General features: G+C 41.6%; 1 protein-coding gene across 34 annotated transcripts in view; it reads left to right on the top strand.

The window, feature by feature from the left end:
- The window catches only part of GRIP1 (glutamate receptor interacting protein 1), a 656016-nt gene that overhangs the window by 381328 nt on the left and 247982 nt on the right, over nucleotides 1-26706 (top strand). For 5 of the 34 annotated variants that reach the window (XM_072741909.1, XM_072741906.1, XM_072741905.1 and 2 more), the window contains exon 1: nucleotides 13262-13694. The exons of 23 other annotated variants lie outside the window; for them this stretch is intronic. In XM_072741909.1, coding sequence (XP_072598010.1) covers nucleotides 13457-13694 — 238 coding nt within the window. In that variant the 5' untranslated portion in view covers nucleotides 13262-13456. Of the gene's footprint in view, nucleotides 1-13173; nucleotides 13695-26706 lie in introns of those variants that run through there. 6 more of the 34 variants (XM_072741920.1, XM_072741925.1, XM_072741910.1 and 3 more) reach the window with 6 other exon arrangements.

Here is a 26706-nt window from a genome sequence, read left to right as displayed (position 1 = left end):
ATACATCACAGTATTTGCATAGATGTGATGTTTCTAACAGTTTGTGCACTTGTCCTCAGGGAGGACCGTGGGTATAAGTGACTGAAGACATACTGCTTAAAGAACATCCTTCCTGTGAGCATTGACATCATCATTATTGGTCTAGGAAGTCTGTGAATTTAGGAGCACGTGGAGGGTCGTTCTAAGGTTAGGTGAGCCAAAATCTCAAGGGTTTATCCTTGGATAAAATGCCAAGGAATTATCCTTAACTGATCCTTGTATTTCTGGGGTTGAACGAACAGCTAGCCAAAATATAGAGTCTGAGTCATATGCAAGCATAGAATCATGTGAACGTGGCAAAATGCCCATCTAATGAGAATCACCCAGGGGCACCTGGGTAGCTCAGTGGTTAAGCGTCTGCCTTCGGCTCAGGGCCTGATCCCAGGGTCCTGGGATCAAGTCCCACATCAGGTTCCCCGCAGGGAGCCTGCTTCTCCCTCTGCCTGTGTCTCTGCCTCTCTCTCTGTGTCTCATGAATAAATAAATCTTAAAAAAAAAGAAGAAGAAGAAAGACAGGGATAATCAGCCTTTTTTTTCTTTTTTAAGCAAGAGACAGAAAGATGACTCAAAGGAGTAGGAGATGAGCATAGAGAATATTAATGCAATGTTGATGGTAAGACTAATGCAAGACAGGATGTGATTTTAAAGCAAGGTAGTGGCTGCTGGGGGAGTGAGGGCCTGCTGGACAGTTGGGCATGGGAATGAAGGGGGAAGCCAGGATGACACCCAGGTGTCAAACCAGATGGATGATGTGTCTTTAGCAGGGCAGGAAATAAAGGGTAGGACAGGAAGCAGAATTTGTCCCGCAACAAAATGCTGCATCACGGTGAGAGTTCTTTTCATAATTGTTATGGAGTGTCCTAGGCCTGTGCTGTTTAATATGGGAGCTACATGTGCCTAGTGAGCCCTTGAAATGTAGCTTTTCCAAATTGAAATGTGTTATAAGTATAAAATACCAGATTTCAAGGGCTAGGTATGAGGAAAAAAATATTAAAAATTTTATTGATAATTTTTTACATTGATCACATGAAAAATGATAATGTAGATATATTTAAAATGTATTATTATTAATAATATTATATATAATATTATATTTAATATATATTCTATTAATATATTATTTTATCTGGGGTTAAAAATTGTGTTTTTTCAATGTGGCTCCTAGAAAAAAAGTAAATTATAGATGGTCTTGCCTTTGTAGCCTGTATTATATTGAATAGCAGTGCCTTAAAAATCAGTAGATAACAGATGTTTAAAAGGCTTAGGCCAGCAAGGATTTGGGAGCCGCACCACAGAATCTCCCCCTTGTGCCTCATATGTGAAGCTGGCTTCCGAGTGGCCCTCAGGACATTTTTAAGAGCTCTCTGAGACCAAAATGGCCTGGATAAATTAGGAATCCACTGACCCTGGAGGTACCTCTGCTATATATTCTGAAGCCAGGGAGTTTCTAAAACTTTCTAAGACAACTCCCAAGAGATTGGGATCATACATCCAAGACGGGTGCTTAGGGAGAAGCAGAAGATATAAGGGAGGCCTCTGGGAGCCCAGAGAGGATTCAGAAGCCCTAGGCCTGACACTGCCTACTGGAGTCTCTTAGCCGATGTCCCCCAGAAGCATCCAGACCCCTCAGGTGACCTCACGCCTGAAAGCCCCAGGCTCTTCCAGAATGCTTATGCAAGACACACGTAGTGCTTACTGCCAGCCCTTGGTTCATATAATGTTTCCTAAAATGTCTACACGTTCAGCTTCCCTTCTATAAGAAGAGGCCTAAGGAAGAAATAGTCCGGAGGTAGGAAGGACCTGCTGCAAGGGAAAGCTGCTGCCAGACCCCTGCCCGGAGCTGAGCTGCCTCCATGGGGCTGCTTGCCGGGCACAGCATCTGAGGCCTGCGGCTCCCGTGTGATTGGACCCCAGCCTTTACATCGCCACACACGCTGACTGTGCACTTTGTCCTGGGACCTCCTTGTTCTCCTAGTCCTTCCCTCTTGTGCCCCCTTCATTCACTCATTCTTTCACCCAAGACAGAGAAACTCATCAAGAACCTGCTGTTCCCCAAGTCGTAGGCCCTGAGACCCTCCAAATGGAAGGGCTGCCTGTGTCCTCTGGAAGCTTTCGGCCCCCTGGAGAGGTGACTTTGCAGATCTACAATCTGGCTCCACAGTGGGGAGGGCAAATGGGAGAAGGAACTCCCTCAACTGCAAAATGGGAGTAATAATAGTTTCCCCAGAAGAGGCTTTTTGTGAGGATTCACTGAGAAAATACAGGTGTGTCGAGGCCCAGACCATGCCCAGTGCCCGGAGAGCTCCACAGAAGCGCCAGCCATGCCATTGCTGCTGCTGGCAGTGCCAGCGCTGGTGGAAAACGCGGCGACAGTCCTCGTAACCCACAGTCACCATGGGTTCCCTGGATTCTCGGCAGAGGGCCAGTCCCTCTAACCTCCCCCCAACCTCTCCTTGACTTTGGCTCCCTCCTGGCTGAGCCTCACACTCCCGGTTTCCTGGTACCTCTCCACTTGTGACCCTACCCTGGGTACTCCAGTGAGTCCTTGCACTGCTGTGGACACACATGGGTCATCAGCTGCACAGGAACCCCTGGGGGCCCTCTGCAAGTTAATCCTCCCAGACGTAGTTCCCCAGCCACCTGGTCTGTTCCTGCAACCTACGTGAACCCTACACTCCCACTGGTGCTCCTTCGCTGCCCTCTAGTAGCTGTCCACCCCATTGCACAGCCAGAGTCCCAAACCCACCTCGCTTTTGCCGGAGATGAGGGGCTCACATCCCTGGATCACAAGAAGATGCCCCATGAGAGAGACCCAGTGTAGAGTAGCCGTCCCCACCAACTTGTTTCCTCCTATTCCTCACTTCTGGTCTCCTTCTGTCTTCATAGAGCCTCCCTCCCTCCTTCCCCTCCAGTAGGCATTATTAGCAGGTTTGTCCTCTTTTAGGGGAAAATGAAAGAAACACCTTGACATTTTCCCCCCTCAGAATCAGTGATTGAAAGTGTTTGCAAAACATCCCCAAGGAGCCCTTTGTGTTATTTTTATGGGGAAAAAGGTGAAAGATAATGGGCACTATTTTTTTTTTAACTGAGTGTACAGGGCCCTTCTGGGGTGTGGTCATGAGCTTAAGAACACAGCTTAGGTAATGGTTAGTAGAAACCTTTGAGATTTGATAAAATGTGAATTTCCTATGAAGGAAGCACAGAAGGAGCAAGACCTTTCTCTTGCTTGTTTTCTGAGCCTGTACATCTTATATAACTGTATTATTACCAATGCTGTGCACTCTGGAGCCTCTAAACTTTTTTTTTCAGTGCACACACACACATTTGCACATTGTATACATATATATATTTCAATTTGAATATTAGTATTTTCATAAACCCTCCTGTTCCTTGTAGAGCACTTTAACATCAACAAAGTGCCTTCTTATCTCATGTGCAGCATAATACTGATAGGACATCAGTATTATAATAGAATGACAGAACTGTAGGGGATTTTAGAGAGACAGCCTTATTTTACAGTCAAGAATCTGAAGTGTAGAAGGAGTATAGTCAAGCAGGGCACCGGGGTGGCACAGTCGGTTGAGCGTCTGACTCTTGGTGTCAGCTCAGGCCGTGATCTCAGGGTCATGAGATTGAGCCCCGTGTCTGGCTCCGTGCTCAGTGGGGCTTGAAATTCTCTCCCTCTGCCACTCCCCCTCCAAAATAAATCTTAAAGAAAGAAGAAAAACAAAAAAAGAAAGAGTAGCCAACACACTTCTGATCCCAAGTGAGAGAAACCCAACTCAAGCTGGATTCACAAATGGGAGACAATATTGATAAATACAACCAAAAAGTCCCGTCTTATTATGGCTTCAGGCATGATGGATCTAACTATCTCCAACGACATCTTCAGGAATCCATCACTTTCCATGTCTTGACTATCTTCCTCTGTCTTGGCATGAGTCAAGTGTCACTTCTCCCACAGTGGTGATAACATGGCGGCTCTAGGCTTCTACCCTAATTCTTGCTGGAAGAAGAATAGTTCCTTTGCAGTAGTTCTAACCAAAATCCTAGGATAGCATCTCCTCTGGAAGGCTTGTAGGACTGCTTATGTCTGGACCAATCCATGTGGCTGAGTGGACCATGCGCTCACTTGGTCAGCCCTAAAGCCCTGGGTGGGGGGAGGGTTGGAAGAAGTGTGCACCCCCACCCCCGCCACGTGGACTGAGAGTGGGTCCTCAAAAGAAAATTTAGGTGTCATTCTTCTTTAAAGGGGAGCTGAGACTTGCTGCTGCACAGACATAGGGCGTTTATAGGGCTGTATGCCACTTTATGTAAAGTGGGTCTGTAGTTTGTTGTTGGCATCCTGGTGTATGTTGTATAATGTTCTGAGTTGAAATTCCCATGCCCCCACACCACCACCAGGGTACTTTTTCAGCAAAAAGACCGTGATCTTTCTTTACCTTTGTACTTGCAGGGGCCCTGGTGGTGGCCAGCATTCGAGGAGGTGCTCAGGAACTTTTACCCAAGATCAAACAGCCCATCTGTACCACATTCAAACTTTCACCTGAGACTTCTGTGTCCTTAGGACATTTTTAAGTTCTGACATCCTATTTCCCATATGTTTTCCCTTTTTCATGCTCCCCACCATCATTTCAGTGTTACTGGATTAAAATAGTATGGCGGATGGTGGCATTGGTCCTCCAGTTGCATTACACATGACTTGGAGGAGTGAAGGGGATTGTCCATTTCATTATATCAGAAATGATGATTATCTCAAGCCTTACTTTTCCCTCATTGCATTCAAAGTCTTTAGATTTATCTACAGGCTACCTTAAAATATCATCAGTTCAACTTTATTTGAATGCATAAATGGTCTTAGAAACTGAGGCGGCTTTGAGGTTGTAGCTTGTTTGTTTTTAATGGGTGCGTTCTTCCCATGGGAAGTGTAACTTCTATCCCCACAAGATGAAAACTGTCAAAATAGCAGCTAAAACAGCAATAAGGTTAGTTTGGAGGTTAATTGTTATAGTACAAAGCCCTGTGAAGATGGAATTATGAAGTTATTTAGCTATGTGCTACTGGATATAGAAATTCCAAAAAGAGACACATCTGTTATTTTAGAGCTACATCCTATCCTTGACAGCCCATAATTATGGGCATTAGACCAGAATCCACTATCAAGATAAGTTGCATTTGCTGCTTTCTTTTTCCTCCACCAAGCCAGAGAGAATTCTTTTTAATTTTAGCATCTTTTACTTTGGGGTTTTTCTTTGTTGCTCTTGCTGCCTCTGACTTCAGTGAAAAACTAGCTGTGTTGTGTGTTTCTTCATATTTGGAGAACAACAGGGTCCTTATGAATCATCTTGTCAGAAGGACCAGGAATAAATCTGAGGTGTGTTCTAGGAAGGAAGGTACATGGCATCTCTCTCCTTTTGTTTTTTTACCCCCCTCCACAAACAGGTAGTCTTCAAGAAACATGTTATTCGGAAGATTTTGCTCTTAAAGTGGCAGAGCTTTACCCCCCTCCCCCCCGAAGTTATTTGTTAACTTCATCTTTTGTAGAAAAGCTTTAGAAACAGTATTGCTTATAAAAGAAGTCCACTGGAAGGGAATTCCCACCCCCAATTTATTTGTTGACCCAAAATGTTATTGAATATTGGACATGTGCTAGGTGCAGTTCTAGGCAGTGAACACATACACAAAGATCTTTAATTTGGAAAAAAGAAAAAAGGAAAAAAAAGCGTAGATGGCAAGAGGCAGACAATAAACAAATAATTAAAATAGTGTGTGTTAGTGTTTGGTGATCTGGGGAAAAAATAAATCAATAGGTGGTAATAGATTGAGTATGGAGGTGGGAATAAACACTTCATCCAGAGCTCTTTGGGAAATCCTATTTTTTCCCTTGATCTAATCTCATTTCTGTGCACATCCCACCACTCCTTATGATTGGGCTTTTGAATTAGTTCTGTTTCTTGCCTTCTTAGTAGCACTTAAACCCCTGCACACATCCTGAAGCTGAGGAAAATTAACAGTCCCTCAAGTCAGCTTTAGTACATGCTCCTACCATTAGTCCTTTTAATAATTATGGAGCCTCTCCTATTGGATTTCCCTTTTTAAAAAAAATTGAGATATAATTGACATAACATTGTATTAGTTTCACATGTACAATATAATGATTCATTATATAATTATCATATATTGCAAAATGATCACCATATACCAATAATACCAATAATTCTTGTTAACATCAGTCACCATACCTAGTAAAAAGAATTTGTATGTGTGTGATGAGAATTTTTAAGATTTACTCTCCTAGCCAAAAGAAAGGGAAAAAAAGTTTGTAAAAAATAGACTGACTCTCTTAGCAACTTTCAAATATGCAGGATAGGGGATCCCTGGGTGGCGCAGCGGTTTGGCGCCTGCCTTTGACCCAGGGCGCGATCCTGGAGACCCGGGATCGAGTCTCACGTCGGGCTCCTGGTGCATGGAGCCTGTTTCTCCCTCTGCCTGTGTCTCTGCCTCTCTCTCTCTCTCTCTCTCTCTGTGACTATCATAAATAAATAAAAATTAAAAAAAAAAAAAAAAAAACAAATATGCAGGATAGGAGTCTCTATCCTATCTATAGTGCATTAGATCCCCAGGACTTATTTAATTTGTAACTGAAAGTTTGTAGCTGTTGACCCCCTCACCCATTTTGTTCACTCCCCATTCCTTGCCTCTAGCAACTCACCAATCTGTTTTCTATATTTATGAGCTTAGTTTTGATTTTTTTTATTCCACATTTAAGTAAAATCATACAGCATATGTCTTTCTCTGCCTGACATTTCATTTAGCATAATATCCTCAAGTTCCAGCCATGATGTCTCAAGTGGCAAGATTTCAGGTTTTTTTTTTAATGACTGAATAGTGTTCCATTATATGAATGTATGTATATACATTTTCTTTATCCATAGGCCCACTGACAGACACTTCAGTTGTTTCCTTCTCTTGGCTGTTGTAAATAATGCTGCATGAACCTGGAGTGCAGATTTATTTTGAAATGAGTTGTTTGGTTGTTGTTGTTGTTTTTTTTTTTATGAATACCCAGAAATGGAATTGCTGGATCATATGGTAGTTCTATTTTTAATTTTTTGAGGAACCTCCATGCTGTTTCCCACAATGACAGCACCAGTTTGCATTCCCACCAACAGTGTGCAAGTGTTCCCTTCTTCTCCATGTCCTCACCAACGCTTGTTATTTCTTGCCTTTTCTTTCTTTCTTTCTTTCTTTCTTTCTTTCTTTCTTTCTTTCTTTCTTTTTTTATGATACTTCTTCGGAGATTTGATTGCTGTTTTCCTGATAATTGGTGATATTGTCATGTTTTTGGTGGGCATCTTATATCTTCTTTGGAAAAATGTCTATTCAGATCCTACCCATTTTTTGTCCGTTCTTTGTTTTTTTGTTTCGTTTTGTTTTGTTTTGCCATTGAGTTGTATGAGGTCTTTATATGTTTTGTGTATTAGCCTCTTATCAGATAAATGATTTGCAAATATTTTCTCCCATTCGGTAGGTTACCTTCTCATTTTCTTTTTCTTTTTTTTTATTAAAGATATTATTTATTTATTCATGAGAGACACAGAGAGAGGCAGAGACACAGGCAGAGGGCGTCTGACGTGGGACTCGATCCTGGGACTCCAGGATCAGGCCCTGGGCTGAAGGCGGCACTAAACCACTAAGCCACCCGGGCTGCCCACCTTCTCATTTTCTTGATGGTTTCTTTTGCTGTGCAGAAGCTTTTGTGTAGGACGTAGTCCACTTTTCTTCATTCTTCAAATAACATACTCCCCTCCAAGTGATCTGCAAATTATTAGTCAAAGTATTTGACATGTCCTGGGCTATCTGTTGTCATAATGCATAAGATTATTTGTATAAGGTACCCTTTAATTTTACCCAAAAAAACTCAAAGTTTAACTAGTACTGCAAAATTTGAAGAGTAACACTGCCCCCAAAGGACTACTGACATATTCATAAAAATGTTCAAAAGTGTTGGCCACTGATTGAGTCAGCTCAGCTACCCAGCATGGAACCCAGTGCCCCAGTGCCTAGAACGGAACAGTCAATAACTGTAAGAGGAAACTGTGTACAGCCACTACGCAGCTTTCAACAAGATGCTGGTGGTCAGAATGGGAAAGTGCTGAGAGGGCTTCTATAGGTGCTTGAAAGGAATGGACTGCTGAAGAGGATGGTGATGTCAGCAAGTTCATGGAGGAGGAAAAGGCATCTTGTTGGGGACAAACTGAGGGACCAGATTGGGTTCCCGGCTCATCTGAGAGGCCTTGGGAGGTGACAGTGATCAAGGATCAGGGAATGTGGTTTGGAATGAGAGTGAGACTGAGTGGAAGACCAAGATTTGAGAGTCAGAGCAGAGAGGTGACCGCTGGAGCCTGGAGCAGATACAGTGCTGCAGAAGGAGGTGAGGTCCTCTGACCGCACTTGGGAAGTGCCGTCATTTGCGAAGGGAGAAAGAAGATGTATGAGGGCTGAAGACGTTTCAGGATTTGAGGGGAGATTATTTCATGCCATTGGTAATCATGGAAGACTTCATGGAAAAGAGAGCATTTCAGTTGTCAATGCTAGCCCTACCTCAAGAGTCACCAAATACCAGACGATGTGACTGTACTGCCTACCAAATACGTAGTGACCGATGAAGTTCTTTACTTTGCTCTAGGCACTTTACACAAATAATTCAGTGAATTATAAAGCAAGCTGAGAGATGATTTTCACCATTTTACGAATGAAGAGCAGAGAGGTTCACTAACTTGCTCAAGGTCACACAGCCATTTAGTGGCACAAGCAGGATTCAGAGCCAGTCAATTTGATTCTAAAGCCTGGGCTTTTGGCCACAACCTCATCTCAGCTCTCCATGGTGCTTCAGTAAACAGTTTCACCTGGTGTTTTATGGGGCTGATTTCTGGCAGGTCTCCCTGTGTACTGCATTGCCCATTTTCCACCTATTCCATTCTTTAGCATTTCCCACCAGATGCAGTTAGCTGACAAATTTCTAAGGTTCTTAGCTTCGTGGGAGCTTCCCTGGCCTTCTCATATGCAACCTTCTAGCCTCGGCCCCATGAAGAGCATGAGAGCCCTGACCAGAGAAGCAAACAGCACACGCAGTGTGCATCATACCCTCCCTTTGCTAGCACAGCTCACCCGAGGCTTGGAGCCACTAAGTGCTTTTTAATCACCCCCGATTTGCCAGAGTGTGTCCTAATGACACTTCCTAAAGGGCATCATTACTTCTACACAAATGTTTTCTCATAAAATATTTGTAAAACATGCCTAATAAATCCTGTCTTGGGCAATTACACCAGATAGCCTCACCCTTAGAACCTCTCTCCTCAAATGAAGTCTTGCTCTTCCTGCTTCTCGGCCTTCTTCAGCTGCACCGACAGGTTCTGCTCGGAGCCCAGTCCAAGTGTTTAGCCTCCCACCGACACACTCCATGAATTCAGTGGCAGACAGTGGTCACGAGAATTAGAACATGGGTAACTATGGGCTTTTGGCCACAAGATGTTGAAAGTAACTAGGATCCTCACCCACTAGGATCCTAGTTACTTTCAACATCTCTGAAAAGGAAACTCAGAACCAATTGTGATGAGCTAAGGAGGAATTAATGAGATTGTCCATAAGTGGCTGAGAAGGAAGTACTGGTCATGTTTTGAAACCTCCAAGAACACTGTGTTCTGAAATACCCTAAAGACTTGGGAGATGCCTAACAGTTGCCAAGTGTGACGGGGAGAAAATCAGTGTTCTGATTCAGTACTAGGCAATTCAGGACATCCTGTGTGCTATCTAACCAATAACCTAACCACGCTAAACATTTGTCATCAACTGCATTCAAGGAAAAAGAAAGGAAAGAGCCAAATACTCAAACAAGTGGGACCTATGAAGTGCATTTTGAAACAACAGATTTACAAAATCAGCTGACATGAAGAAGAAAATACACATTATGTTAGGACTTTAATCAAATTGATTCTAATGATATAAAACAGTGGAATATTTGTGGAGTTGACCTCATTGTTTTGTCTTTTTTTATATTTAAATGAATTTCTCAGGGCCCGTGGGTGGCTCAGTGTTTGAGCATCTGCCTTCAGCTCAGGGCGTGATCCCGAGGTCCTGGGATCAAGTTCCACATTGGGCTCCCTGCATGGAGCCTGCTTGTCCCGCTGCCTGAGTCTCTGCCTCTCTCTCTGGGTCTCATGAAAAAATAAATAAAATCTTGGGAAAAAATAAAAGAATAGACAAGCTGTCCAGTCAGAATGGACTCCTATGGTAAACACTTGGTGCATAATGGTCTGGTCCCCGGGGGAACTAGTCTTAACCACCTGCAGTATCTGGATCCTTTAGGTCATCGTGGTTGTGGATACGCCAGCTGTACCTCAGAAGGCCAGGGGTAGGGGCAGGGGAGAAAGGGAGAAGAGATGCATAGGAAGGTTCTTTGTTAGTTGGATTTACCCCCTCTTATCAGGATTGCATTTTCTATCCATGGACAAGGGACATAGTGGAAAAGTAAAGAGCATAAAGAATATTTAGTGCTTTGTAAACACACGCACACTCAGGAAAACTAATTTTGTTTTATTTAGAGGGGGACGGGGAGGGGGGACAGGGAAAGGCAGAGGGAGAGAGAGAGAGAATCTCAAGCAGATTCTCCACTGAGTGAGGAGCACAATTTAAGGGAGTAATCAGCCCTGAATCCAGCAAGCACATGTTTTCCTGTATTAAGGAGTAAACTTCATCAACTAACTCTCCTCCAGATCCCTTTGGAGCTTAATCAGATACATATTTTATACCATTTTGCCTGCTGTGTATCTCTACAGTTCCCACTTGGTGACCCTCAAAGAGCATGCTGTTAAGTTTGAGTTATTTAGACAGCGGAGCCACCATGGTTGACACAGGTGATTATAGGGTTCCAAAGACAAATACTTGCATTAAACTGCTGGCCGGCAAATGTAGGTTAGTTGGCCCAATGGTAGCTTATGTTAAAAGACTGTGGTCCAATTGCCTTGCCTTCTTGGGACCTTTTTCCTATGGGCCAGTAAATTATGAGATAGAAAAGCTTGTCTGCTGGAAGCATTACAGTCCAGGATGTGAGGCGAGGCTGGAATTAGGTGAAGGGAGGAGGGAGGGCTTTGGATGAGAAGGCCGACCTGGGAATGGCTCCCAGGGAAATCTCTGAGGGCCAGAGAGGCCAAAAATGGAAGGAGTAGAACACATGGCAGATTCCTTCATTTCCTAGAAAAGGGTCACTCCAGGATGGTTCTATTTCTGTAAGATTCCTGGAGCTGAGCCTGAGCTGGCTAATGGGATATGTATGGATTGGCAGCCGTAATTACAAAGAGAGAGAAAAAAAAAAGTCCCCTAATTTGAACATTCAGGAACCTTTCAAAGGGTTCCAGGATGGGTGGTTTTTTTTTCCCTACTGCCAGAAAAATAAGATGTTTTAGTAGTTCTAAGGATCTTTCTTAGGACCAGAAGACAAAGCTTTTAAAAAGAATTGAGCATCTTAGTAAAAGAGGAAATATTTGATCACTTTAGCCTTAAGGAAGAAGCAAATTAGATCTGAGTAAGTGTAATAGCAGGGGGTAAGAGATTCCTGTATAATTTTGAGTTTTATTTGAATAGACATTATTATAATAGGCTGGGGTGGTGATATTCCACGGGCAAGATTTTACTAAATGCTATTTGACAACTGCATATTCTGAGTACCTAGATTTAAAGAAAGATGTTAAATTTAGGGAAAGCTCTTCTAAAGAGCTAACTATAAATATTTATCTCACTTTAGCTAATAACCCAATTCTCTAACACTGAGGCACATTTCTATTAAAGCAAAAAAAAAAAATCAAGGAGGCTAAAAGATTACTAGGGATGACCTAATAAAGATGAAAATGAGATGGGTTGAAATGCAAAAACAGATTTATGCTAATTGGAGCAGTTATAGAAATTTGATTCTGTGATACAATCCATTTGATGTACTTTCCTATTGATTAGCGGGAGCTGACTGCTTTAGCTAGACCATCTTTGGTAAGGGAATTGTGTTCTTTCCAAAACCTTTAAAGTAGGTGCTTTCAATATTCAGCTACTTTTCATAGATGTTATTTTCCTATTGGGCCCCAAATAGACAGCATATGCATTTCAACATCAGCAGATTGAAATTGTTTGACTTAATATGGAATTTATGAATGAAGAGGGGAAAGCTCTATCACTAAATTTGGAATATTGGACATTATTTTGGAAACCAGCTTGAAAGGATTTTTTTAACAGCCCTTAGAGTAGAGAATAAGACTGTATGAATAATTCATATACTCCTAGAACTATTAATCAAATAGTTTGGACAGTGATATATCTTCGTTTTGACTAATTGCTGATTTTTTTTAAGTTCCTGGCCAACTGTGATTTTTTTTTTTTTTTTGGAGGGGATCTGAATGTTCGCATTAACTCTTGTAGGAGATTCTTGGATTTTGCTGAAAATTCCATCCCAAATGTTAGTTTGTATTGACTATATGGTGAGTGGGCTGGTGCAAGCAGATGAAGAAGTGTGCTCCGCCTTCTTGTCATTTTGTGAATGGATTGTGAAGGGTTTGTTCATCTCCTCTTCACTCCACTGGAGCAGATACTCACAAATATCTGCAATGTCGCAAGACTGTTTTATTTGCATAATGAGAAGAATGGTTTTGGGGGAGGGTTGTTTGGGAAATAGGATAATGAAGCATGTTAAAAATAGAAGTACTTGGCCTTGTTTGCATTTATTCCTGGTATCTTTAGAAACAGTCTTGACTGTGTTGCTTTCCAGCCAAGTTTTTCTTTTTCTTTTCTTTTCTTTTTTTTTTTTGGAAAGGGTAATTAAGGGGGCTGGGATTCCATCTGCCTGATGGTCCGCCTTGCCTGAGCCCTTTCCCTGAGCCCTTTTGCATTTCATCTCCAAACCTAGATTAGACTGTCTTGGCCCTCACAGACTTGCAAAGTGCCAAATAGGTCCTTCTGAGTCTGCTGTAGGGCTGTCTCCTTTCTATTTTGTACAGAACCCCAAAGACAAACTGCCTCCCCCCTCTGCCTCCGATTCTTGTTGAGGAAACATCGCATCTCTTTGTAAAGTAAGAGTGCAAGCGTTTCCCTAACCTTTCTAGTTAAATGGGACATGCAGAAAGCACCCTGACTTGATGCTGAGACGGAAGGGAGTGGGGGGAGCTGAATCGGCTGGAATACACAGCCCTTCGCCTAAACCCCAGTGCATTGCTCGGTGCTTAGTATTAGATTTATAGAATGGCTCCTCTCCCAGCCTTGTCCCTGCTTTCCACAATTTGGTGCTTTGTTGCTATCGAAACAGCCTCACTTTCTAAGCCATTGTGATGGTGCAGGGGGAGGAGGCTGAGGCGGGCAGGGGTGGTAGTAGTAGTGAATGACACAGCTCTGCCAGATGACATGTAGCGGACCTCTGCATCAGCCAAGAGGAATTAAGCTTTGTCACTCCCCACTGGGACTACCTTCCTCCTGGTATGTGCGCAAGGAATTCATATGCTGCTCCTGCAGCCACCAGAGCAGAGCCCTGACTGCACTTTGCCACAGAAGGCAGGGAGCAAGAATGATAGCTGTCTCTTTCAAATGCCGTTGTCAGATTCTGAGACGACTTACTAAAGGTACCGTGCTTTCCTTGTTTTTCCCTCTGCCAGTCCGTTGCAGGAGCCTGGGACCACAGTTGGATGGTTTTTACTTTCAAATGCGACTGCCTTTCCAACTGATTGTCGGGCAACAAAGAACTCAGTGGAATATGTATAGATGGATACGTGTACAGGTAGAGTCGGCTCTGGTTCCTCGTCCTGACATCCTGGTTGTGTTCGTGTTGAAAATGGGAAGATCCTGGCTTGTGTGATCTTTTTTTTTTTTTCTTCTTCTTCTTCTTCCCCCTTTTCTTTTCCTAATGACTTCATTCAGGGCTGAAAAGAGAATGGGTTTGGGTCCGGTGCTGAAGTTATTATGAGAAACCATCATTTTTGCATACTGATTAACTGGTCAAGAGGAGTCCAAGTGTGTGTCCCCGTCCTTTGCATGACAACATGTACTAAATGCAGCTGGCAGCTTCAGGACTCGCACAGCTGGTGAAGCTACAGAATCATTGTTTACTCTATTAATTTCTAACATCTCATGAGCTTCCTCCAAGGACAGCTTTAGTGTGTGTGTGTGTGTGTGTGTGTGTATTAGAATTGCATGTTTAGAAATGTGGGCAGTCCGAAACACTTTGGTCCTATGTGATATTCGAAGAAGTTCATTTGAAAGTAAAAATCATTGCTCTGTATCTTACATCGAGAGTGACTGGCTTAAGGTGGTCTCTCTGAGAACTCTAAAATATTAATTAAATCTCTCTATAAAATTCAAATTACGCTTCGCTTTGAAATCACCCTGTCTGTGCCATCTCATTTTACTGTGTGTCCGTTCTGTCCCAAAGTTAGCGAATGCTTAAAAATTCTGCCTTAGTAACGTAGAGAGAGGTGAGCCCTCTTGCCTTCTTTCCTGTAGATAGAAGCTTCTTTAGGGAGAATTTATTATTTAAAAAAAAACTTTACTCATTTGCATACCTGCAAATGCCTTTCTCTTTTAGCCCATAATATAGAGTACTGTCAAGTAATTAATGGGTGTAATTATGCTCTAGAAGCTCTGAACCTATAAATATGTTAATGGATGCTATTTCTATCAGTTTAGCTTGACATATCAGAGTTCTTTGATCACCAGCAGTGCAGCTAAAAATGCAATTAATATTTCATTTGGCAGAAGAATGAGCACAAAGCAAATAGTGAGAAATAGATCTTGAGTCAATAACAGGAAAGAGAATAAATACTATAGCCCAACTTACCGAATGCATTTGCAAGTTGTTTGGATAGCAGAGCAAGTCTTTTAAAAGGTACTTTGGGGAAAATATAGGAAATACTCTCCCTTTTAAATTAGGCTGTTAGCATGGGGGAGTAAATTCTGTTTTGACTTTATCCTCTGCAATCGGGACAAATGTACAATTTCTGTGTATGAATCACTATTAAAAGGCTATCCTTTATGTTATGGTTTTGGTTAAGACTTTTTAAGAAAGGACTCTTATTCTAAAAAGTTCTTTTCTTATCTTAGCTGATTTTAGCACTTATCTTGATATTCAGAAGATGCTCTTCTTACATTATAATCATGAAATAATAATTTTTACTCATGTGTATCAGAAATTCTTTTATAACTCCTACATACTGGAATGAGAGTAGACCCAAGCAGTGTTATTACAAATATATATATTTTTAACTTTTACCAGTTTTCTGAGTCTTCTGGGAGCATTGGTCCCCTGCAGTGAAAGGAGACCTAAGTGTTTACGAAGACAGTTGCTAAACCCTGGATAAATGAAAGTATCGATGCCTTCTTCATAGTTGCCATTTCACTTTTTTCCCCCAAATCTTTATATCTGCTGTTTTCTACTTGGTACTTAGCTTAAGACTGCCAATTGATGCCTAAAATAAAAATCTATATGTGGAAACAGTCTGCCATGATCTGACTCCTCTGTGTGTCTGACAGGATGTCGTAACATTGGCAGGGAGGTGCCCGAGTGGCCCAGCACCTTACCTTGTCAAACACTCACATTTCTGTCAAACCGAGTTCAAGGCCCACCAATGCTACCTGTTGTTCATTGAGTTCTTTGAACCCCATTCCTCTGTGTGGTGCTGTTTTTCTTAGGCTGTAATAATAAAACCAAGAAATGTAAGTAATTGCAATCTTAATGCTCCTTCTTTCTTTCTTTCTTTCTTTCTTTTTTTTTTTTGTTTTGTTTTGTTTTTTGCTTTTTGATGAGGGGGAAGGTGCAGAGATGGCCTGTGGATTTGCACTGGGATGAAGTTCCCTCTTCGCTGTCTCATCCTCCTCTACCGCACAGTTCCCACACCCTCACCTATTCAACCCCCAGAACACATAATTTTTTTTACACTCACTAAGGACTGTGACTAACACACGTTCTCCAGGTACTTAGCACAGGGCCGTGAATGTAGTGGGCCCAGAGTAACCCTTTGGTAAAATGAATAGGATTTGCATAGTTGAAGTTGGTAGGACTTTTTTTTTTTTAATTTTTATTTATTTATGATAGTCACACAGAGAGAGAGAGGCAGAGACACAGGCAGAGAGAGAAGCAGGCTCCATGCACCCGGAGCCCGATGTGGGATTCGATCCCAGGTCTCCAGGATCGCGCCCTGGGCCAAAGGCAGGCGCTAAACCGCTGCGCCACCCAGGGATCCCAAGTTGGTAGGACTTTTGAATTAATTATCCATGAACTCTCAGCGAATGTTTCAAGTTCTTTACTAGACCCCTGGTGGCTAGGACTTTATCCAGATCTTGGTCAGGGGGAGGTGAGATGAGCTTCATGTTTCAGAAACTACCTTGCTATTTGTAGTTGATGTCACCCACAAGTGGTATGGCAGTTGCTTTATCTTTTTAATTCTCTTAAGGAGAAAAAGGGTGCAATTCAAGGAAAACTATTTTCTACACATACTTACACGCTTCATAGTTTACTTGTTTCTTAGCTTCTTCATTCATCTGTCTATTGTCCATTTAACAAATATCTATTGTGTGTGCACCATGAGGCACTGCCATTTTTTGTACTAGGATCCTGGGCTGGGATTTTTATAGGTGGATCAAGCATTTTTTAATCAATATATATTTTTTGATCAATATATATTTTTTAAAGATTTTATTTATTGATCATGAGACACACAGAGAGAGGCAGAGACACAGGCAGAGGGAGAAGCAGGCTCCCTGCAGAGAGCCCGCCGTGGGACTCGATCCCAGGACCCCGGGATCACGCCCTGAGCCACAGGCAGGTGCTCAACCACTGAGCACCCCAGATGCCCCTAATCAATATATTTTTAACAATAAATAAGTAATTCTTTATTTGCGAGTAATTTTCAAGGATCCTCCCACACAGAAGCATGGCCCACAGTTTTAGAGCAAAGCACATTTTAGGTTACCGCTGAACACTTCTCAGATTTGGGAATCTTTTTTTTTTTTTTTGTCTTATTAAGGCTTCAAGCAACTTTCAATTTGTTTGCCATATTGGTTCCCTACAAAGGTAGAACCAGAAGAAAATCACCTTACCTCACAAGGCCTCTCCCTGCATTAGGACAGGAACTTTTGGGCCACTAATAGGCCAAAAGCATGCTTTTCCACGTAGCACTGCAATCTGGAGAAAGAATGCTGCCTTCTGCCCCTATTCAAGTCCTCGCCTTCAGAATGAGTCTGCTGGTTACCTGACCTTGGAGCCAAATTCAAAAATAACGATTTCTCAGCTTTCTAGCCACATCTGACAAAGGAATTGCCTTGCCCGGGTAAAGCCAAGCTTCTGGGCGCCTACCTTCACAGCTGATACCAGAGCTCTCAGGGGTCCTGCTTTATCCACAGCTTCGACAGGCTTCCTTCATTCTCTCTTGCTATGGTTTCATCATTTCTTTTTCCTCGCGACAGGCTGACCTCATGGGCACAGCACCATTTTCTGTAGTGATAACTGGTGTGACTCTCAGGTGCCACTGTTTTGGGTCCACAGAGCTGAACTTTTCACGGCCCATGGGCGATGGTGTTTTCCTTTCACAGGCTTTACTCAGTCTACCAAAGTCAACATCAGCCAATAAATATTTACTGACATTCCATGAGGAGAGAGGCTCTGGTCACCTTTTGTGTTTTGTCGCCAGTTGCTTTGTCGTCCTGTTGTCTTCTCTGTAACCGGCTCAAAACTCACTCAGGTCCAACATTCTCTGCCTTCATTTGACTATAGATTCCAGAAATCAGAGCTGGCCCAAGTGTCAGTACTTCCTACCTGCCCTCCCTTCCTCTCTCTTCCCAAACACACAGGTGGCCTAGAATTAGAATTGACTGTCCTCCCATCCCCCATCCCATTAGCTTTCTAGACAGGCAGCCCTCTTGACCCAGTGGGGTATCCCAATGAGACGTTTGTCGCTGGCATCCATTTGCTCTCTGCTGTGCATCTTTTCTTTCACTCTGCCTCTTTCTCCTTCCTGATTTCTCCTCCCAGCCTCAATATTCTTTCTTCTTTTCTGCTGCCCGAGCATTCACGGGCATTGCTTTATCCACTGGCACCGAGCATGACTAGAAGGCTTTGTGCCAATCACACTCACATCCTCTTCCTTTCCCTCTTTGCTCCTTATACTTCCCCCAATCACAGACTCATCATGCTTGAAAGGGAAGGTCAGACATTAATCTAGGCCTTGTCTCCTGAGAGAACTGAAATTCAACCATCTTAGACAGCCAGCCATCTCATTCTTAATTCTCCCCAACAAGAACAATCTTGCAACGTGTCTGACAGTCTTCCAAAGGATTATTCAGGTGACCTCTGAGGCTCTCTAAACTCTGAGATTCTTTGATACTCACCCAATGTTTAAATTTTTTCGTGTCCAGAAATTCATTTCCCATATGTAACCTCAATCAACTACAACCATACATTTAATTTTTTTTGTCTTAATGGAAGAGGAAAAATACTTCTTCCTCCTTCCCTTTCTGCTACACACTTTTAATCCGAGGAACTCACTGGGCCCGTGTCATTGTCCTGAACATGACTGCTCCGCTTCTGGTAGCCTCACATTTTCTGTTTCGGTCCCTCTGCTCTTTCCTCCCCATCTGTCTGGGTTGGGTCTCTCAGCTCCTCCAGCCTCCCCTTCTCCTCTGATGGCTCCTCACCCACTCCGTGACGTGATTCAGAATTGATTATTATCTCGGCTGAGAATGCCCTCTCTCTGCTGGACCTCATTCTTCCGTCTTCCCATCCTCCTTCCTTTTGCTAACCCTGGCTGGCCTCCTCTGTCAGGCCCTGCCATCTGGAACCGTTTGACTGTATCTCTCCACCTCATTACCTTTCCATCCCTTTTCAAACCTCACCTGAAAACGTATCCTCTCTTCTTTGTCTCTACCACTTCATTCCATCCTATCAAGGCTAATTTATCATCCCAGCCTATAAACTTTCAAGAGTGCCCCATGCCCTTCAAAGTTGTCTCACAAAATAAGATTGCTTGTTTTGCTGGAGTTTGAACTATTGCTGGGGTGTGGACATACTTCAGCTGAAAGGGAGAATGCTGCAACCCCCAGGTCGCAGGTGTGTCTTGCTTTTCTCCTCCCAGTGCTACTGGTGATGACTGTGACAGAAGTCCTCCAGTGCTCCTAGTCCAGTGCTCTGGAGGGCTTACAATGAACAGCAGCTTGGACCGTGGTCTGAAGCTTCTCTTCTGTAAACTGGCCAGACTTCTCATAGTTGCAGGTTTATTTCTGCCCGCCCCCCCCCCCCCCATCTTCTTCATAGAATCACATACTAGAAACGCACTCTCTCTTTGTAGAAGGTTCCTGTCCTACCGAGGGACTATTTGGCCATCCCTCACATAACCTCCAATGAGCAAGAAGGAGTCCATACCCTTCTGATGGAATTGTGGCTGATTGGGAAGGAAAAGTTGGGTTGTTACTGGGAAATGGAAGGCCAATTTTATGATAGTCATTCTAATGTGTGAACTTGTACATTTTGGGAAAACGAGACTTGATGTTTCATTTTGCCACCATGCTTTTCTAGATAAAGTAGGAGGAAGGGATGGGAGCCATATACCTGTCCATCTAGAACATTAGAGAGAAGCAGCTAAGGCAATGCATCTCCTGTCCCTTAGCATAACATGCAGTATAGGGGAAATAGAATGGACTTGGAAGTAAGAAGATATGTGATCCCGCCCCATGGGGCTTTTCTTTGTTTACCTGTGTGGCAGGAAAAAGGACGAACCCCCTCACTGAATCTCAGTTTCCCCATCTGTAAGCTAAAAATCATATGTGAAGACTTTTATATGGCTTATGCTCATAGTTGCAATAACAAAATAATTGAATTTTAATGTACTACTGCAGTCGATTTATTCAAATTTTTTATCTTAGCAAGTTTCATCTGTTCTGGCAGAAAACATATTTTTGGTAATCTCCTGCCATTTGAGAGAAGGCAAAATACACAGTATTCTGAAAATTCCTGGGACTATAAGGGAGCAGTCAATGTTTAGATCCTTCCTTCTCTTTTTCTCTCTTTCATTAAGTTTCTTGGCACTATTTTGCACACATACATGAGAATTATAGGGTGAGCTAAAAACTAATAATCTATGCCTTATGAATCTTCAGAAGAAAATATTCTTTGCACAGTTTCTTTTGCAATTGCTTTATTAAAGTTTCAATACCACATATATTCAAAAGGAAAGCCATGAACCAGATGTTTATTACATTTAGCTTCTCGAAGGATGTTACTTCACCTTTCAAATGGAAAGAGACACTTTGACCTTGCCATTACAAAAGCAATAAAAACAAAATGGTCTCATATTTCTTAGTCAACGGTGACCACCTAAGTTCAGACAAAGCTTTTGGGCAGTGAGAAAGCCGGGTAAAGCTTCTTATTAATAATCCACACACAATTATTAAAAAAGCACAGTAATTAAAATTTGTACCAGGGAAATTTTCTGTCTGATTTTCAAAATAAAACCAAATCCATTTCAAAAGAAGGCAAAATCTAATGTCGCTAAAGATTGCCAGTGTTACAGTGGAAACTTGGGGCAGGGGACACGCTGATTTACAACTTATTCTGTATGCTTTTTTAGTAAGAGTTGAAGTTTTATTGTTTGTGCAATTCATACTTTTACCCTTCTGTTGTCTTCTTAAAATTTTACCCGTCTGTGCACGTTAGCACACAGTTGTGGTAAGAAAATTTACGGTCGATGGTATTCTATTATGTGGATTACCATAATTAGCATATCTCCCTAGCTTGTTTCCAAATTTTCACTCTGATAAATGATGGTGTTGAGCATCTTTAAAGAATTTCTTCTGAGTTCTAAATTGTTGCCTTAGTGTATTTTCACTTGAAAGTCTCCCGATACATATTTCCTGAGAAATGAGTTTTGGATACATATCCGTTTTCTCCAAGGATTTCTTAAGCTAACAAAGGTGGCAGAAAGAAAAACAATGAGAGAGTGAGCATTTGGATGCCATAGTATCCGAAAAAGCAAAGCTAGGACAGTATTTCAAAAAGGGGACAGTGAGCAGCCTTCGGTGAGAGAGAAAGAAACAGGCATTCGTTTCTGTAAATGGGTCATTGCTGACCTCTGAGAGAACAGTTTCAGCAGAATAGTGATGTTCACAGCCAGATTATAAGGCTGGGAGTGCAGACCACTCTTGTAGGGTGAACAGCAGAGGTGAGGCCAGTGGGGCAGTAGCCCTCAGAGTGGAGGGTGGGGCCACAGGGAAGAGGGCATTCTGGAATAGGAGAGATCTGAGCATGTTTTTTGAGGTCTCAAAGACAGAGCCAGCAGAGAGATCAACCTGAAGATACAAAGCAGAAGAGGGATGATTCCTGGAGCCAGGCAAGGCAGGGCAAGAGGGGGAGAACAGAATGCAGATAGATAGAGGATGCAGATGGATGCCAGGCTGGGCAAACAGAGCAACGTTCTGTCACAGAGGTGGGAAAGCACTGGAAGAAAGATCTTGAGGTAGGCATTAAGGAAGAATTAATTACCTCACTTTCTTAGTAAATTATAAGGAGATTCTAGAAACTCCTATTCTTAGGAACTCCTAATCCAGGGGATTCTAAATTTCTATATTCCTGCACCGGAATCACCTGAAGAGCTTAAAAAAAAAAATAGCAACACCTGCATCAACCCCAAGGATTGTGATTTAATTGACTGAGGGTAGGTCTATGCATTGGAATTTTTTAAAAAATGTCCTGAGTTAGTGTATTGTGCAGATGAGAGTGAGAGCCAGTGACCTAACCATTTAGGCAGCTTCTTAGAGACACCAAACTGGATGTTTGGAATCAGATATGTTTTGGCCAGAGACAGCCCAGGAATTTTTTTCAGCTGCTGGGAGGGAAAAATTGAGCAGATTAGCCTTCCTCTGACTTTGAAGGCAGAGCCCATCTGAGAATGGAAATGGAGCCAAAAGAAAGAGACACCAGGTCCCAGTGTCATTACTTGAGCCTCTGGTCAAGAGGTACCTTAAGTTAGCTTGAGCTCTACACCTAAACTTCTTTAGTTACATTAGCTAATAATTTTTCCCCAAAATCTAAACTAAACTGGAGATGAGTTTCTGTCCACTGCAATCAAAAGAAGCCCGATATGGGTTATAAGATAGTTGAGCATATACATTTTGATAAGAGCTTTTAAAATATAGCTTAAAAATGACAATTGACTCAAGTAATTGCGGGCCCCTGGATCACTCATATCCCATAGAACACCATCACGGTCTCAGCAAACCCTGGTTCCCCAGCTCTGTGTTGAGTCCTGAGCACCACTGCTAACTTATCATTTTCACTGGGTCATTCTATTTAGTGAGCCATTGATAAGTGCCCCCTGCCACTTCCCTCTTGGTGGTCCACATCGTCATGAACTAGAAGGCAAGTCCCAGTAGGGATGGAAAGAAATGTTTTATATCCACGTTATTTTCCTGTCCTTACTATTCCAGGAATCGAGGGCCAACAGATGCCTCCCGTCCTCTCCCTGCTAAGCAGATGGTGATTGTTTAACCAGATCATACTTTAAAAAGCAGGGTTATAAAGTTGTGTTGCTTTGGCTACATGTGCACTGTTTTTCTGGCCGTCATCACCTCTTTTACCACTCCCTCCTTTCATTACCTTTCTCCTCCCAACTCTAATGGACACAAACCTGTTTGTGGTAAAGGGTTCCACCCTCATTTATGTCCTGCAGGATGACTGTCACCCCATCCTCCAGTCATGGGTAGTTGTTTGCTGGAGTCACCTTGTACTGGCTTAAGAACCAATAGCTAATTTTTCAAGAGTTTTGTGAGCTGGTTGTGAAGCACATCTATTACTAAATTAAGCTTACAGCTTATAAACAAAAAAATTTAACTGTAAGCTTATATAAAAGCTTATATACAGTTAAATCAATTAAATTAAAAACAAAAGTAAGAAATACAATTCATTTCTAAATGTTACCTCTTTATTACTTTACCACATTTTATTACTTGGACTCTTAAAGTGTGTGTATCAGTATATGGTAAAAATCATAAGGTTGTGCTGTTGCACATCAGCTTGAAACTGGCCATGGTTTGAGCATTTATACCACAGAAATTGGCAAAGCCGATGCCCCAGAAAGCCAGTTGTTAAACATTTACCCACACACCATTGAATGGATACCTCCGCTCTTCGTGTTCATAAAACCTGTGTAGATGCCTCTCATTGTGCTTTCTAAATGGGATAGTGATTATATATTCATCTGTATACAACCATCAGACTCTGAATTCTTTGACGTTAATATATATGCTTTACTGATCATTTTATCCCCAGCAAGTTCACAGTATTTGTTGCAAAGAAAATGCCATATTGAATGGGTAGTGTTAGTTTCTAATGATCTCCTGGGTTAATAAGTCTTACATGTTTACTTTGGCCTTGAAATATTTCAGATAACCCCTTCCTTTCACCAGAGCTCCTGATTTTTTAAAATATTTTTTTCACATTTTCGTATTACATCAGGAAGTAAGCCCCAGGACTATTCCAGGGAGGTTCAGCATTCTCTCACACCTGCTAATTTCCCAATTTCCTTTTTAACAAGAAGGGTGTTCCATGCCCTCTTCCTTCCCCTCCTCCTCCTGAAGCCTGCTTACAGCAGTCTAGGGGAAGATACTGGCAGGAGTCCAGGAACAGCACCCGGAGCTGGAGGCTGAAGGACAAACTCTTGTTAAATTCTGCATGACAAAATTCCCAATTGAATTCAGTCTGGGGAATATCTAGAACCCCACAGAGTTTCTGATTAAATTGAGTCTCTCCCATTCTTCAAAGTTAGGTGACCTCACACAGATCAAAAATGAATTTCATTTATTGCCTTTGTCTTCTAAATGGCTTGTTAGTAAATTTGGTTCACAGACTGTACAAGTCTCATTATAAAATCTCAGAATCAAGATAGTTTCCATGAGGATTAATTCCTAATGATATTCTCATGTAGATGATATTTCTTGCAAGTGTTAAATTTTGTGTAAGAATTAGGGGCTTGAAGCTCAAAGACCAAAAACTCTTCCCCCAACAACATCCCCAATGTCAGCATGAAAGTAAATAGGGCAGTTCTAAAATTGGAAGGAATAATATCAAGAGATCAGGCATTTTCAGAAATTTCTGAAAGATGGAAAAATAGATAAACTAAAGCAGACATTACAGTCCAGAGCAAATATAAGAACAGTAGCTGGGGAACCCATGTTTCCCGGCAATGGCACAGACAGGTTCCAGACTTGGGTTGGTTTGGGACATTAGGAAGAAGAAGGGGTTTGGAAAATAATGTGATACTTTTGAAGGATGGAGCAGCCGGGAAAGTCAATCCCCTCCCCTTCCCCTATAGTATTATTCCCTAATGTAAAACTAGAAAAACCAATCTTTTAAGGAATTTGTGGATCTGCAGTGATGGGGACCGTTAGAAGAAAGTCCTCCCCATTTTCAGGTGCAGTTAATGAAGAATTGGCATATATAACATGCCTGTTTGCTTTGCTATCTGATTTCAGCCCCAGTCCTTCACATAAAGCCTGACAGTCATCATGCTGTCTTTCTGAGGAAAAGTTGGTTGAGAAAACATATCTATTTAACTTGTACTAGCTACTTGTACTAAGGCAACCTCGTTCTTTGTTAATAAGTGTAAATTGATAACCACTGACATTTGAGGGGTCACAAGTGCCATGAAGAAAGAAGAGCCGGGATCCCTGGGTGGCTCAGTGGTTGAGCGTCTGCCTTCAGCTCAGGGCATGATCCTGGAGACTCGGGATCGAGTCCCACGTCGGGCTCCCTGCATGGAGTCTGCTTCTCCCTCTGCCTGTGTCTCTGCCTCTCTCTCTGTGGCTCTCATGAATAAATAAATAAAATCTTTTAAAAAAAAGCAAGAAAGAAGAGCCAATTCAGGTATAAAAGATACATTTTTAAAAATTCTAATTAGTAGCCTCAGAAACATTTAAGAAGGTATTACATTTATAAAACAAGCTCAGCTCTAATGATAAGGGGACAAAAGAGAAATATATGGATGTTCTTGGAATATAAAAATAGGACTACTGAAATAAATATTCACTAAAAACAGATGTTGACAAAATAAAGGCATATATTTAAAGAAAGTAAGTACACAGAAAGAAGATCAATAAGAAAGACACAATAGCGACTTAACAAGACAGGAGCAGAGGAAAAAGAGAAATTACAATGAAATTTTGATGTAAATTCTTGAAACTAAGGAATATTTTCAGATTGAAAGGGCCTATAGAACCATAAGCAAGATGATTGAAAAAAGATCTAGACAAATTCTCTTAATATTCTAGGACATTATGAAAAAGAGAAAATCTAAGAGCTTATCAAGAAAAATAAAAGTAAATTTCCTGGGGTAGCCTGGGTGGCTCAGTGGTTTAGTGCCCCCTTCAGCCCAGGGCCTGATCCTGGAGACCCAGGATAGAGTCCCACGTCGGGCTTCCTGCATGGAGCCTGCTTCTCCCTCTGCCTGTGTCTCTGCCTCTCTCTCTCTCGCTCTCTCGCTCTCTCACTCTCTCTCCCGCTCTCTCGCTCTCTCTCCCACCTCTGTGTGTCTCTCATGAATAAACAAATAAATAAAATCTATAAATAAATAAATAAATAAATAAATAAATAAATAAATAAATTTCCTATAAAGGAATAAGAATCAACTTGGTATCAGATTTTTTTATAACACTAAATCCTAGCAAAAAAATTTGATGTTGTCAAAGTTCCAAGAAGATGTGCTTTTAAACCTTGAACTCTTAATTAAAGGTGAACATAAAATAAAGACATCTTTAGGCACTCAACAATTCAGACAATTTATATCCAACATGCACTTTTAGAAAAAACTACCTGAGGATGTACTTAAGCAAAAAAAAATATATATATGTATATATATGAAATCTAGGGAAGAGGAAAAATGTAAAAGTCAAAAAGCAGTGGATTTAAGAGTGCAGTGGAAAGGTATCCCAGAATGGCAATTATGTAGTAAAAAGCAGTCATTCCAAATTAGAGCATATGACCAGAGTCAGGGCCTGAAGAATAATATCTTCCAAAGAACATGAATGTTTTGTAACAAATAATGAATAAATGGAGTAAAATTAATGGTGAAGTAGAGATATATCAAAAATATATATTTTTTGTTAATAGGAAAACAGAAAGGCAATTAGAAACCCCAAGAAGCATAAAAGCTGGACAAAAAAGTAAAAAAGCAATTAGAAACCCTAAAAGTAAAAGCTGGACAAAAAAGTAAAATTCTCCATTGAGTGGTACATATCTAGTGACAAAATTGCATCTCCTGCCTTAGGAATTCTATCACTTTATTTTATTTTACAATGAATATTTATATAATAATTTTGTAATTGCCATTTATTGGATTTTTTTATTTTTATAGTCTACCTGTGCAGAGAAAACATAAAACTAAATTATAATTAGAGAATGTAGGTGTTATAAACTTTTATAATATAAAGATAATTATATGCCTGATAAGCGTGAAGGCTTATGGAAGAAACTATAGGACTGCTAATGTCCTCGATTTTTGTAGACTATATTTTAAGGTACTTTGTGAAGTTGACATATTAAAAAGAAGACAAGACCCCAGTTAAAAAGACTGATACTACCAAAAGCTGGCCTGGATATTG

The sequence above is a fragment of the Vulpes vulpes genome, chromosome 16, assembly GCF_048418805.1.
Source record: "Vulpes vulpes isolate BD-2025 chromosome 16, VulVul3, whole genome shotgun sequence".
NCBI classification, from domain to species: Eukaryota; Metazoa; Chordata; class Mammalia; order Carnivora; family Canidae; genus Vulpes; species Vulpes vulpes.
This window is presented reverse-complemented; position numbering and strand designations above follow the sequence as displayed.